General features: G+C 42.8%; 1 protein-coding gene across 1 annotated transcript in view; it reads right to left on the bottom strand.

Annotated features, from left to right (window-relative positions):
• Positions 1–15,556, bottom strand: part of LRRK2 (leucine rich repeat kinase 2) — a 149,997-nt gene that overhangs the window by 26,671 nt on the left and 107,770 nt on the right. Inside the window, exons 35-39 of the mRNA XM_029047252.1 lie at positions 14,146–14,300; positions 12,931–13,077; positions 12,610–12,801; positions 11,183–11,329; positions 4,884–4,984 (exon numbers count right to left, since the gene is read on the bottom strand). Of these exons, the coding sequence (XP_028903085.1) occupies positions 4,884–4,984; positions 11,183–11,329; positions 12,610–12,801; positions 12,931–13,077; positions 14,146–14,300 (742 nt within the window). The remainder of the gene's footprint in view (positions 1–4,883; positions 4,985–11,182; positions 11,330–12,609; positions 12,802–12,930; positions 13,078–14,145; positions 14,301–15,556) is intronic.

Here is a 15,556-nt window from a genome sequence, read left to right as displayed (position 1 = left end):
CTTCACAGATACAACAATTATTACACACAGGTCTCTCTCCACCCCTCACCCTAACACTCACCTAGAGAAGTAGTCAACAAAGATTTCTTCTTCTGGGACAGAGAGCAGCATCATGTAAACCGACAGCACTACGCAAGGGACTCTCTTAATAATTATGGTGTTTTTTAAGTGCTTACTATGTGCCAGGCACTGTTCTAAGCGCTGAGGTAGAAACTAGATAATCAGGTTGGACACAGCCCCTGACCCGCAGAGGGCTCACAATCTTAATCCCCATTTTCCAGATGAGGGAACAGAGGCACAGGGAAGTGAAGTGACTTGCCCAAGGTCACAAAGCAGACAAGTGGTGGAGTCGGGATTAGAACCTATGACCTGCCGACTCCCAGGCCGGTCCTCTATCCATTAGGCCATGCTGCTCTCTTGTCATTTGCAGTTGCTTCTGATTGCTGAGTTCCCACGGCCTTCCTCCGTGAAGGATCTATCCTCTTTGGGACTACGAAGCAACTAGTTACACGACCCCATGAGCACTAGGTCACCTTGCCCCCTCCTACCTTTCATTCATTCATTCAATAGTATTTATTGAGCGCTTACTATGTGCAGAGCACTGTACTAAGCGCTTGGGACGAACAAGGCGGCAACAGATAGAGACAGTCCCTGCCGTTTGACGGGCTTACAGTCTAATCGGGGGAGACGGACAGACAAGAACAATGGCAATAAATAGAGTCGAGGGGAAGAACATCTCGTAAAAACAATGGCAACTAAATAGAATCAAGGCGATGTACAATTCATTAACAAAATAAATAGGGTAATGAAAATATATACAGTTGAGCGGACGAGTACCTCACCTCGCTACTCTCCTACGACAAGCCATCCCACACACTTGGTTCATCTAATGCTAATCCTCTCACTGTACCTCTATCTCCTCTATCTCACTGCCGACCTCTCGCCCACATCGTGCCTCTGGCCTGGAACATTCTCCCTCCTCGTATCTGACAGGCAATTACGCTCTCCTCCTTCAAAGCCTTACTGATCTCCTCCAAGAAGCTTTCCCTAAGTCCTCTTTTCCTCTTCTTCCTCTCCTTTCTGCACTGCCTGACTTGCTCCCTTTATTCATCCCCCATCCCAGCCTCACAGCACTTAGGTACATATCTGTAATATTTTCTGGCAGCGTGGCTCAGTGGAAAGACCACGGGCTTGGGAGTCAGAGGTCATGGGTTCTAATCCTGGCTCCGCCGCTTGCCACCTGTGTGACTTCGGGCAAGTCACTTAACTTCCCTGTGCCTCAGTTCCCTCATCTGTAAAATGAGGTTGTAAAATGAGAAGCAGCGTGGCTCAGTGGAAAGAGCACGGGCTTTGGAGTCAGGGCTCATGAGTTCGAATCCCAGCTCTGCCACTTGTCGGCTGTGTGACTGTGGGCGAGTCACTTAACTTCTCCGTGCCTCAGTTCCCTCATCTGTAAAATGGGGATTAAGACTGTGAGCCCCACGTGGGACAACCTGATTCCCCTATGTCAACCCCAGCGCTTAGAACAGTGCTCGGCACATAGTAAGCGCTTAACAAATACCAACATTATTATTATTAAAATGGGGATTAAAACTGGGAGCCCCACGTGGGACAACCTAATCACCTTGTATCTCCCTTTGCACATAGTAAGCGCTTAACAAATACCACCATTTATTTATTTTTATTCTATATATCTGAATAATGTACATTAATGTCTAGACTAAGTGCACTGTGGGTAGGGAATGTGTCTATTTCTATATTGTTCTCTCCCAAGTGCTCAGTAGAGTGCTCTGAACACAGTAAGCACTTAAAGCTGCTTAGAGAAGCAGCGTGGCTCAGTGGAAAGAGCCCGGGCTTTGGAGTCAGAGGTCATGGGTTTGAATCCCAGCTCTGCCACTTGTCAGCTCTGTCACTGTGGGCAAGTCACTTAACTTCTCTGTGCCTCAGTGACCTCATCTGTAAAATGGGGATTAAGACTGTGAGCCCCACGTGGGACAACCTGATTCCCCTGTGTCTACCCCAGAGCTTAGAACAGTGCTCCGCACATAGTAAGCGCTTAACAAATACCAACATTATTATTATTAAAAAATATGATGGAATGAACTGAATTAACCTCTTGGCTTTGGATCCATAGGCCATCTTTAAAGTAGGTTTCTTCTAGTGTTTAATTGGCACGGCTTTTTGTTGTTGAAATTCTTTCCTTATGAAATACTTTCAGAATTATGCATCAGGCTAACTATGCATCCTCACACTGTCAAAGTACCTCCAGAGGCATCTCTGAATTGATGCAGTTCCCTCGGTCCCCAAAGCCTGCCCTAATCTGATTTGTAGGGGATTGTAGGATTGCCTTGACTCAGGAAGGGTATGCCGGGGACACCCAATGTCCTGGATTACAACCAAATGGTCCACAGACACCACGTAACCATATTACATAATCACGTTACATAACCATGTTACATTACCACGTTACGTAACCATGTAACAGTCCCCTAGTTTGGAAATTCCTTAGTTTCTCTTAAAAAAAAGATCATGAGGATCATTTCAGTAAACCCTCAAAGGTGTGAAATATGCAAGATCTCAGCTGGAAGGATAAACCACTTCTTCATTCTGTATAATCTTTCCACTTATTTCCACAATTTTGTTCTGGGAAAGGGAGATGGAAATATGGTTATCTTTCTTTAAAGATACCAAGTCAGAGACATGAGATTAAATGACTAACCCAGAATTACAAAGTGATTGAAAGGGGATTAAGCCTAATTCCCACTATCTCTCTACTAGACTATTAGTTCACGTGGGTGCCTTCTAAGGTCAGCGGTTATTGTGTTTTCAAAGTTTCTAAGTAACTTTTCTCCAAAGTGGTGCTTTAAAGAAGTTCACTTTTTAAAGATATAATTTTTGCCCCCAAATGAGGTGAATAGCTGCAAAGATCTAGTTAGAGCACCAGAGGCACTGATAAGTGGAGAAGTAACTGTATAACAATCCATGTCTCCGATGAAAAACATCAATAGTATTTATTGAGTGCTTACTGTGTGCAGAGCACTGTACTAAGTGCTTGGTAGACTACAACACAACCATATAAGACTCTTTCTCTGCCCACAGTCTAGAGGGGGAGACAGACGTTGATATAAATAAATGACAGATACGCACATAAGTGCAATGGGGCTGAGGTCGGGGGGGAACAAAGGGAGCAAGTCAGAGCAGCACCCTTTGAATATGCATAATTTCCCAGAAACAGGCTGATAAACAGGTTCAGCTTTCTTCAGATTTAGCCCATAGCACTCTGTCAACTCTGCAGAGAGTTTCCCAAGCGCTTAGAATAGTGCTCTGCACACAGTAAGCACTTACTACGACTGAATGATTCATAATCATTTGCATGTCTCCTTTCATCAATTGATTAACGGTATTCATTGAGTGTTTATTGTGTGCAAAGCACTGTACTAACACTGTACTAATAATAATAATGTTGGTATTTGTTAAGCGCTTACTATGTGCAGAGCACTGTTCTAAGCACTGGGATATACAGGGTAATCAGGTTGTCCCACATGATGCTCACAGTCTTAATCTCCATTTTACAGATGAGGTCACTGAGGCACAGAGAAGTTGTGACTTGCCCACAGTCAACACAGCTGACGTGGCTGAGCTGAGCCGGGATTCAAACCCATGACCTCTGCCTCCCAAGTCCATGCTCTTTCCACTGAGCCACGCTGCTTCTCTAAGGACTGGGGAGAATAAAATAAAACAGAGTTGTTAGGCATATTCCCTGTTCTTTGTGAATGTTCCTCAGGAAAAGTTAGAATGCAGGAAAAAATTTTGAAGGGTTGAACGAATTTCCCACTGAAGTAGACCTGAATTTGATCCCCCTACCTGTGGGATTCCCTCAAGACTTGGTTCTGGGTCCCTTTCTATTCTCCATCTACACCTACTCCTTTAGGGAATGAGAAGCAGCATGGCCTAGGGAATACAGCGAGGGCCTGGGCGTCAGGAAGACCTAGATTCTAATCCTGGCTCTGCCACTTGTCTGTTGTGTGACTTTGGGAAGGTCATTTCACTTTGCTCTTCCTCCTGCATCACCCATGACCTTGGATATGTACCCCTTAATCAACCAATCGATGATTTTCTTGAGTGCTTATTATGTGCACAACACTATACTAAGTACATGGGAGAGTACAATACAACAGAATTAGCAGACATGTTCCCTGCCCATAACTAGCTTAAAGTCTGAGAGGGGAGACACCTCTTAAGCACTTGATATTCACCTCACTCCCATTCCCACAGCACTGATATCCTTATACTCTTCCATTTCTCCTATCTGTAATTCATTTTAATGTCTGTTTTCCCCCATAGGCTGTCAGCCCCCTGAGGGCAGGAATCATATAATAACTGTGGTATTTGTCAAGCATTTCATATATGCCAAGCACCAATTTGAGCACTAGAGTAGATACAAGATAATGAGGTCCCACATGGGACTCACATTCTAGGTAGGAAGGATCAGATGAGGGAACTGAGGCACAGAGAAATTTAGTGACTTGCCCTAGATCACGCAGCACATAAGTGTTGAAGCCTAGACTAGAACCCAGATCTTCTGACTCCCAGGCCCCTGCTCTTTCCATTAGGCCGCATCGCTTGCCAACTATCTACCAACTGCATTGTATTATATTCTTCCAAGTGGCTTAATCCAGTGCATTACCCACAGTAAGCCCTCGGGAAATCCGATCGATTTTAGGAATGTCGATCATTTACAGGGAAATCATTCCTCAAAACATACAACTGTAAGTAAAGGAAAACTTACAATTCACCATTCAGCAGGCAAATGAAAAGTTTACGCTTAAACTATCAAGTCATTATACGGAAGTGTTTGAAGGACAAAGAGGAGTGATTCTTACTTGTCTTAACAATCTGAGGGATGTGTGCTTGTTAAAAATCTTTACAGCCACTTCTTCGCCTCCATAGGTTGCACGGTAAACTGATCCAAAGCCACCATCTCCTGTTTTTAAAAAGATATGCCATATGTGAACTTCCAAAACTCACTAATACATGCCATTTGCAATATAAGCAACTACATTCTAGAATCAAGCGGAAAAGCCAAATAACCAATTCCAGGGAAATCTGTTTAAGGAGTCCATCTGTTGTTGCAGAGAAAGCAAACTATTTTTACAGTCGTTTTCAAATACATGTTGATTAGAACATGAGAATTTCTACAATTGCCGACCTGCAGTTGTAAGCAATGCTTTTATTTTGAGTCTTTCAACTTTTTTTAATCATAAGTAACATTGTATTTAAACCTTGCCCAATCACTCTATCTTCCAAAGGCTTGTTACCCCCACACACGTCATATCATTTTCCAGAGTTGTTTACACATAGTGTGAACATTATTTCACTAATGATGATGGGATTGTTAAGTGCTTACTATGTGTCAAACACTCTTCTTAGCACTAAGGTAGATACAAAATATCTACAGTGCCTTTCCCACAAGGGGATCACAGTCTAAGGGGGAAGGAGAATAGGTACTGAATCCCTGTTTTACAGAAGAAGGAACTGAGGCACTGAGAAATTAAATGGCTTGCTCAAGGTCACCCACCCGGAAGGTAGCAGAGTTGGGATGTGAATCCAAGTCTTCTGACTTAATCATTCAATCAATTAGTGGTATTTATTGAGCACTTGTTATGCACAGAGACTGTACTAAGCACTTGGGAGAGTGTGTTCTTCACAATAAGCCATACTGCTTCTTTCTGTTCAATTACTTTTGACAGTTGCCTGTTACTGGATTAGATAGGTGGTCTTTGAATGCAGGTTCAAAGTAAATCACTGTTGAAGAAAATAAAAACCAGTGTGCCTAATGAAGTTCTTCTCACCCTACAGGGCATAAAATACTTGACTGATTGCTTCAAATTTGGTCTTTTTTGGCAGATGCTATTCAAATGCGGGACGCTACTCCTACACATGCAGCACTGTATATCTTTAGTTACACTGAAAAGATATCTGCAATATTTATTTGATTCTTTTGGACATGTCTATATCTTTAATGAAAGTGATTAACTTTTACAGTAAATCAGTAAAACCATCAGTGATTGAGCATTCACCAATAACAGGCCATTATTTGGGAAAGTAAAATTAAATTGAGAGAATAAACTTCTTTTAATCCCTTTCAGCTTATATGTTTATATACTGATAAGTGACGGCATCAGCAATATTAATCAATGAAATACTGGATCAGATATTTCCTGGGGTCTAATGCTAATGCCTTTTTTATGGTAACTGTTAAACGCTTATTATGCGTCAAACTCTGTTCTAAGCACTGGGTGAGGTACACGTTGACTACGTCAGTCGCAGTCCCTGTCCCTAATGGGGCTCACAGTCTAAGTAGGAAGGAGAACTTGCTTTTACTACCTATTTTACAGCTGAGTAAACTGAGGCATATACAAATTAAGTGACTTGTCCAAGGTCACAGTGCAAGCAATTCTTCTGATGGTTTACTGCAAAGTCTCAGATAAATTATTTCCTAGGCTTTAGTTTGAGTTGTTCAGTGACCATTATAAAACCTCATCCATGAAGAGGTATGAATTCTCTCGATGCACAGAGTGTTTCAAATTTTTTCGGCCAAATGGGATATCTAACTGGTATTACATACTTCCAGATATTCTCCACTCAAGTCCAATCTGAGTCTCAAAAATGGGGATCCCAGGTCCTAGACATTGAATATGCAGCTCAGAGTGTCCCAAAGACAGGGGTTCCAGATTCTGGCACTGTCACCCAGACCAGCTTCCCTCAGTGTTGCTGGTGCTGGAAAATCCATTCCCTGCCTGGCAGATGGTGGGTTCTGTGGGGCCAGGAACTTAAGATCAGGGCTGGACGGAGGGCCGCTGCCTCCTTCAGTTCATTCATTCAGTAGTATTTATTGAGCACTTACTATGTGCAGAGTATTGTACTAAGCGCTTGGAATGTACAAATCGGCAACAGATAGAGACAGTCCCTGCCCACTGATGGGCTCACAGTTTAATCGGGGGAGACAGACAAAAAAAATAGCAATAAATAGAATCAAGGGGATGTACATCTCATTAAAACAATAGCAATAAATATAATCAAGGTGATGTACATCTCATTAACAAAATAAATAGGGTAATAAAAAGTATATACAAATGAGCAGACGAGCACAGTGCTGAGGGGAGGGGAAGAGAGAGGGGGAGGAGCAGAGGGAAAGGGGGGGAAAGGGAACTTAGCTGAGGGGAGGTGAAGGGGGGTAGAGGAGCAGCAGGGGGAGCAGAGGGAAAAGGGGAAGCTCAGTCTGGGAAGGCCTCTTGGAGGAGGTGAGCTCTCAGTAGGGCTTTGAAGAGGGGAAGAGAGTTAGTTTGGCAGAGGTGAGGAGGGAGGGCATTCCAGGACAGCAGGAGGACGTGGGCCAGGGGTCGACGACGGGATAGGTGAGAGAGGGGGACGGTGAGGAGGTGGGCGGCAGAGGAGCTGAGCGTGCGGGGTGGGCAGTAGAAAGAGAGTAGGGAGGAGAGGTAGGAGGGGGCAAGTTGATGGAGAGCCTTGTAGCCTAGAGTGAGAAGTTTCTGTTTTGCGCGGAGGTCGACAGGCAACCACTGGAGGTTTTTAAGAAGGGGAGTGACATGCCCAGAGAATTTCTGCGGGAAGATGAACCAGGCAGTGGAATGAAGAATAGACTGGAGCGGGGATATACAGGATGAAGGGAGATCAGAGAGCAGGTTGACACAATAATCCAGCGGGATATTATGAGAGCCTGTAACAGTGAGATAGCTGTTTGGGTGGAGAGGAAAGGGCGGATCTTGGCGATATTATAAAGGTGAGACCGGCAGGTCTCGGTGATGGATGGAATGTGTGGGGTGAACGAGAGAGCCGAGTCAAAGATGACACCGAGGTTGCGGGCTTGATAGACAGTGATAGGGAAGTCAGGAAGAGGACAAGGCTTGGGAGGGGAGATAAGGAGCTCAGTTTTGGACAGGTTGAGTTCTAGTGATGGGCAGACATCCAGGTAGAGACGTCACAGAGGCAGGAGGAGATACGAGCCTGAAGGGAGGGGGAGAGGATGGGGCGGAGATGTAGATTTGTGTGTCATCTGCATAGAGATGATAGTTGAAGCCATGGGAGCGAATGAGTTCACCAAGGGAATGAGTGTAGATGGAGAAGAGAAGAGAGCCAAGAATTGACCCTGGAGGAACCCTTACAGTTAGAGGATGGGAGGGGGAGGAGGAGCCCGCGAAGGAAACCGAGAATGAACGGCCAGAAAGATAAGAGAAGAACCAGGAGAGGACGGAGTCCATGAAGCCGAGGTGAGATAAGGTGTGGAGGAGAAGGGGATGGTCGACAGTGTCAAAGGCAGCTGAGAGGTCAAGGAGGATTAGGATAGAGTAGGAGCCATTGGATTTGGCAAGAAGGAGATCAAGGGTGACCTTTGAGAGAGCAGTCTCGGTAGAGTGGAGGGGACAGAAGCCAGATTGGAGGGGGTCCGGGAGAGAATGGGAGTTAAGGAATTCTAAGCAGCGAGTGAGGCGACTCGGTCTAGGAGCTTGGAAAGGCAGGATAGGAGGGAGATAGGGCGATAACTGGAAGGGGAATTGGGGTCGAGAGAGGGTTTCAGTCGGTCAGTGTCAGCCAGTTAATACTATTTAATGAGAACTCACTGTGTACCTCTAGACTGTAAGCTCATTTGGGGCAGGAAATATGCCTGTTTATTGTCGTATGCTCCCAAGCACTTAGTATAGTGCTCTGCACACAGTAAGTGCTCAATAAATACAGTTGACTGAAGAGCAGTGTAATAAGCGTCTGGGAGAATACCACATAGAATAAACAGACACCTTCACTGCCCACAATGAATTTACAACCCCACAACACACCTTGTGCTTTACGATACCTTAACACTCTTTAGAGAATCAGCATGGCCTACTGGAAAGGACACGGGTCTGGGAGTCAGAGGACCTGGTTCTAATCGCAGCTTTGCCAATTACTTCTTGTCACTTAACTTCTCAGTGCCTCAGTTGGTCCATCTGTAAAATGGGGATTGAATATCTATTCTCCCTCTTTCCCTGACTGTGAGCCCCATGTGTCCAACCTGATTAATCTATACCTACCTCAGGACTTAGAAGTGTGCTTTCCACGTAGTAAGTCCATTATAAATGCCACTGTTATCATTATTATTATTAGGATAATGAGGAGATTGCAATGATTTGTAACTAAGAATGGTTAATTGGCAGTAGTGAAATGTCTGAGGGCAACCATTCTTAAACTTCTCTTGACCTTGACTTCTTGGCTTGAAAACAGTGCTATTCTTTGTTGTTGGAATCTTCTGTTATCATTTGCTGTCTGTCTATCCTCACCTAGGCTGTGAGCCCCATTTGTTACCTTTGAATCTACTTCAGACACTTAACGAAGGACTTGGAACAAGGTAAATCCTTAATAAATACCACAACTAACTAAAGAAAATGAAGGTGTAGTCAGGGTACAATGAGAGGAATAAATTGATTCAAATTAATCAATCAATGGTATCTATTGAGCGTTTACTGTGTGCAAAGCACTGTACTAAACACTTGGGAGAGTGCAATAGAATAGATTGTTATACACTTTCCATGCCCGCCAAGGAGCTTACCCGTCATACTTGTCCCATCAGGAGGAGACAGACAAAATAAATTACAGATATGTACATAAGTGCTGTTTGGCTGTGGGAGAGGTGAATCATCAAGTGCTTAAAGGATACAGATTCAGGTGTATAGGCAACACAGAATGGAGAAGAAGTAGGGGAAATGAGGGTCTAGAAGACCTCTTGGAGAAGATGTGATTTAAATAAGGCTCTGAAGGTGGGGAAAGTGATCACCTTTCATACGTCAAGGGGAGGAAGTTACAGGCCAAAGGGAGGACGTAGGCAAGGGCTTGGCGGCAAGATAGATGACATCGAGGTACAGTAAGTAGGTTGGCATTGGAGGAGCGAAGCATAAGGGCTGGGTTGTAGCAGGAAATCACCGAGGGGATGAGCTAATTGAATGCTTTAAAGCTGATGGTAAGGAGTTTCTGTTTGATGCAGAGGTGGATGGGCAACCATTAGACTGTAAACCCGTCAGGGGGCAGGGATTGTCTCTATCTGTGACTGTCTCTATCTGTTGCCGATTTGTGCAGTCCAAGCGCTTCGTACAGTGCTCTGCACATAGTAAGCGCTCAATAAACACTATTGAATGAACCACTGGAGGTTTCTGAGGAGTGGGAAGACGTAAACTGAACTATTTTTTAGAAAAACGATCCATTCAGCAGAGTGAAGTGTGGACTGGAATGGGGAGAAAGAGGAGGCAGCAAATCAACAAGGAGGCTGACGCAGTAGCCAAGGCAGAGAAGGGTTAAGTGGTTGGTTCAGCAAGGCAGCACTTTGTATGGAGAGGAAAGGGAGAATTTTGGTGATGTCAAAGCAGGACCAACAGGATTTGGTGACATATCGACTAAGTGGGCAGAATGAGAGAGATGATTCCAGGATAATGTCAAGGTTAGGGGCTTGTGAGACAGGGAGGATAGTGGTGTGGTCTACAGTGTTGGAAAAGGCAGGGGGAGGAGAGGACTTGATGGGAAGATGAGGAGTTCTATTTTGGACATGCTTAGTTTGAGGTGCCATTCAAGTAGTGATATCCTGAAGGCAGGAGGAAATGCTAGACTGCAGAGAAGGAGATAGGTTGGGGTTGGAGAAGTAGATTCGGAAGACATCAGCATGGAAGTGATAGCTGAAGCCGTGAGAGCGAATGAGTTCTCCTAGGGAGTGGGTGCAGATGGAGAATAGAAGGGGAGACAGAATTGATTCTTGGGGGACTTTCAATGTTAGGGGGTGGGAGAAGCCTGCAAAAGACAGTAAGGAGCAGCCACATGGATAAGAGGAGAACCAGAACAGAACAATGACAGTGAAGCCAATAAGACCAGGGGAGAAAAGTGCATTTGAGAAGAGGGCTCTGGAACAGAAAAATAAGAAATAAAAAGAAATAAATTGGAGGTGATAACCATGACAAAAGGGAAAAAATACGAATTGGGGCAGACAGCGAGAGAGAAATGCTAAAATGCTGTGAACATGGGCAACATGGGAGACAGTTATTTATGAAATCAAAGTCTAACCAGTATAATAATGGGAAAACAACAGTGTGAAGATGTAACTGCTTTAATGTCTGTATATGTGAAAAGCTAGCATAATATTTACCCAGAAGAAATTCGGGTGCCTGGTCAAACTCCAACTCATCACTGTTTAACATGATGTTTCTAGGCAAGTCAGCCAAAATTAAATCAGGAGCAATCTGGGCTATTGGAATGGTGCATCTTGGTTGATCTGGATTTACTAAGAGGTCCCCTGTGTTGGAAGAAGAATGTTTTGAGAAAGAAGGTTAAGCAGCAAATAAAAATGATGAGCAGCATTACCATATATTAAGAGTTTAGAATAGTATATGCTCAATAGGAAACTCTAGGTAGATTATACTGACATAAATATTGCATGTAACATTGACTTGGCATTGCAGGGACCTGTGACAAAAGAGGAGGGAAGAAAAACTCATAGGAGAAAAACGTGGCAGGCTAAATTAAACAATTTAGGAAAAAATATCAGTGTATTTCTCTATTCCTCTGGTTCCTGTCTGGGCCACACAGTTCAAACTGATGCTATCTTCCAGATTGGGTGGGCAAATGGACAGCCCTTATGATTCCATTAATAATAACAATAATAATAATAATAATGATGTTATTTGGTAAGCGCTTACTATGTGCCAAGCACTGTTCTAAGAGCTGGGGTAGATACAAGGTAACCAGGTTGTTCCACATGGGGCTCACAGTCTTAATCCCCATTTTAGAGATGAGGCATAGAAAAGTTAAGTGGTTTGCCCAAGGTCACACAGCAGACAAGTGGTGGAGCCAGGAGTAGAACACATGCCCTCTGATTCCCAAGCCCATGCTCTTTCCACTAAGCCACCCATCTCCCTAATCCTCTCCCACCTGCTATCCACCACTGAAGATGCTCTGAACTGCATGTCAGTGGACTTCTCTGAGATTTTACTCTATTCTGGAAGTTATTTGACTTCTTTCTTCAACTTGCAAACTTTTCTAATACCTACTTCATCTCCTTCTCTTTTGCTGCTACTCTCTCACATATTTCAAACTTTTTTCTCGATATCCTAACTTTTCTCTTTCCCCCCATTCCCCAATTTCTCTTTTTCCAAACCTAATCCTATTGCTTTCCTCGACTCTTGTCAGGGTAACGTCTACGGATTTTTTTTTAAATATAGACCAATCTTTCTAACTCAATAAGTCATCTGGTTACTGTCAAAATTCACTTCCCCTGGAAAGTCAATCAATACTGAATCCATTTCTAACTTTGCCTGTAATGGCCTCAAAACTGACATTTCTCCACCATGTTGTCATCTATCATTTTCCCAGACAGAACTTTTCATAAAGTTTGGCATTTTTGCCTCATCCACCTAAATTTCTTATAAGGCCTTATGGGCTTTGAAATCTTCAAATTCACTTGTTCAGTACTATTAGCATTTTACTTAAAACAGGTTAAATGTTGAATGAGAAAGTATCCACTATTGGGGTGCATAGCTATAAAATATTAATATATAGTGATGCCAAACTATATACCTTCTTCAGCTTTCTTCATCAGATCATCAAGTAATATTTTTTGATGTTCTTCACCATCGTTAAAACTATACAAAGCCCATTTCTTCAGGAGTGTTTCTCCTTCACCACAGACATCTATCTCCAGTAAACCTGGAAACCATTCTTCCATGAGTGAATCGATGTGATCCACAACTTGCCCCAAAAGAATACAACCTGGGCAATTCCAAAAAGAATAAATTAGAGCTGTGGTTTCCTCCTTAAGAACAATATGATCTAGACTAAAACAAACGAAAGCAAAATCTTTCCCAAAAGCCAGTGAATGTTTGTAATTCCTTCATTTACCTTTTCTGCAAGAAGGAGCAGTGATTTTCAGGAAACTCTCTGTACTGTTGTCTAATACTGCAGACTCCACCAGACAGTAGGCTTCAGGAGACCAATTTAAGTAAATACCTTGTCTCCAATACATTCTATTTGGACGAAGAACTCGTTCTAAGGAAGGGGAAAAATAGAAAGGTCACATTCAAGAGCTCAGCATGAACTTACTAAATTTCAAACAGCATACAATGTTCCAAACGCAAGCGGATCCAAAAGGACAAATGTTCTGCTGCAAATGTTTCATATGCTGTAAATCATTTTAATCCCTGAAATCCAGTTCCAAAGTGTTTTTTTTCAAGAACCTTAAAATGTACAAACAGTAGACATCATTTTAAAATCATAAAAAAATGAATTTAGTGTACAATGTGAATGTTTTTCAATTTATGGTTTTTTTCCTAAGTACAATGTGTACAGCTGTCAGGGCATTACCGGCACACTATCTCGCTCAGATTAAATCAGTAATCATCCAACAACCAATGGCATTTGAATGCTTACTGTGTGCAGACTAGGGTTTCCGGAGAGTACGACAGCATTAACAGACAGATCCCTGCCCTCACAATCTTACAACTTCGCTGGGGAGACAGACATTAAAATAAATTGCAGGTCGGGAAGGCCACCAAGGATAAGTATATTGGATTATAAGTGCCGTGAGCACTGTATTAAGCACTGGGGTGGATACAAGCAAATCGGGTTGGACACAGTCCCTTGACCCATGTGGGGCTCTCAGCCTCAATCGCCATTTTACAGATGAGATAACTGAACCACAAAAAAGTGAAGTGACTTGGCCAAGGTCACAGAGCGGATAAGTGGAGGGGCCGGAATTAGAACTCATGACCTCCTGATCCCCAAGCCTGTGCTCTATCCACTCTGTCATGCTGATCTATCTTACAGCTTAACCCCTGGCCCTCATCCTCCTGGCCTGGAATTCCCTCCTGCTTCATATACTTTTGTTATTATTCACTCTCCTTACATCGCATCTCCAAGAGGCCTTCCTTGACTAAGCCCTCATTTCCCACCCTTCCCTCTGCATCATTTCTGCACTTGAATCTTTACCTCACTATAGATCTAACCGTATCACTTGTCACTTCTTTCTTCCCATTTCCTCTAATTCCCCAAAAATGTACCTGAAAGCACTTTTAATAGCTAAAATGTAGTTGTAATGTGTCATCCTTGAATACATACCTCGTCCTGAAAGCATATAAGGAGAAATTTCAAGTAACCTATTGATCAGTCTGGACCAAAAGCCCATTGGAAAATATGGCATTTCATACAGTCTAACAATGATTTCAGAATTTTCACAGTGAGGAAGCTCTATCACAGGTCTGTGATCAGATAAGCTGAGGAGAAAAGGAAATTTCATTAAAATTTGTCAGCCACATAATAATTCTGATTAGATACAAAAAATATGCAATGTCTGACAGCTTGTTCATTTTCACACTAAATGAATTTTATTTCCATAGCCCATTTTAATACCGTAATGCTATTTAAAAGAACTTTTAAAATATAGGCAAAATGCTTCATGGAAGGCTATTTTAATTTTATTAAATCATGACTTTAAACCAATTTTGCTCTGAGGTATTTTACATTGAGTGATTTTTAAAGATAATTTCTGTTCACACTCAATTCTGCACTTCGGCTGGGATGTCGCCAAGACAGTAGCCAACATCTGTCTGACAGTGTGAGCCTGTTAGGGTAGAGTATATGATGGTGTCAGAAGAAATGGTTGTGGGAATAAATGTGATGTGATAACGGGGAATACTGCTCAAGTTTTCTGTAGTGTGGAGTTTGGTAAGAATGTGACTCCTGTATTACAAGAGAGCCAGATGTAGATGGATGCCCTTAATGGCTACAAGAATTCCTCCAGCTATTCCTCTAGCTCTCAGAATCATAAGAAGGATCCCAGAATCTGCAAAACCCTCTGTGGACTAGATCTAAAACCCATCTCTCTTGATGAATCTCACTTTATATTCACAAACACTACATACTTTTATTTATTACTATAAGACCTATTGTTAGAATTTACATGGTTTTGAACAGTCAGTAAATCAACAGTATTTACTGGGCACCTAACTCTAAATATGTTGCTGAAAATCTGTCAAAACAATCTACTGGACACCTATTTTCCGACTCCTATTTCTCAAGTCATTTTACAAGCTATGTTAAGAAATATAGTAGTGGCCTCAACAGAAATCTTGTTAATGCAAACATCTGAGTCCAGTGATTGACAAAAATTAATTTCTTAAAAAAAACATAGTAAAGTTACAGTTAGTGTAAGAACTTGGCTGTTTCGCAGATTTACATGGATTTATCCAGCCCCCAGGTCCTGAGCCCCTAAAAATGGGTTTGGGCTAGAAACAGATGGCTTTGTAGATCTGAAAGGGACATGGCATGGTAGATTTGAGCGCAGGCTTGGGAGTCAAAAGGTCGTGGATTCTAATCCAGCCTCCACCAGTTGTCTGCCTTGTGACCTTGGATAAGTCCATTCCTTCTCTGTGCCTCAGTTACCTCATCTGGAAAATGGGGATTGAGACTGTGAGCATGGGACATGGACTGTGTCCAACCTGATGTGCTTGTCTCCACCCCAGCACATAGT

The sequence above is a fragment of the Ornithorhynchus anatinus genome, chromosome 2, assembly GCF_004115215.2.
Source record: "Ornithorhynchus anatinus isolate Pmale09 chromosome 2, mOrnAna1.pri.v4, whole genome shotgun sequence".
NCBI lineage: Eukaryota > Metazoa > Chordata > Mammalia > Monotremata > Ornithorhynchidae > Ornithorhynchus > Ornithorhynchus anatinus.
The sequence above is the reverse complement of the archived record's forward strand: the minus strand, read 5'-3'. Positions and strand labels throughout refer to the sequence as shown.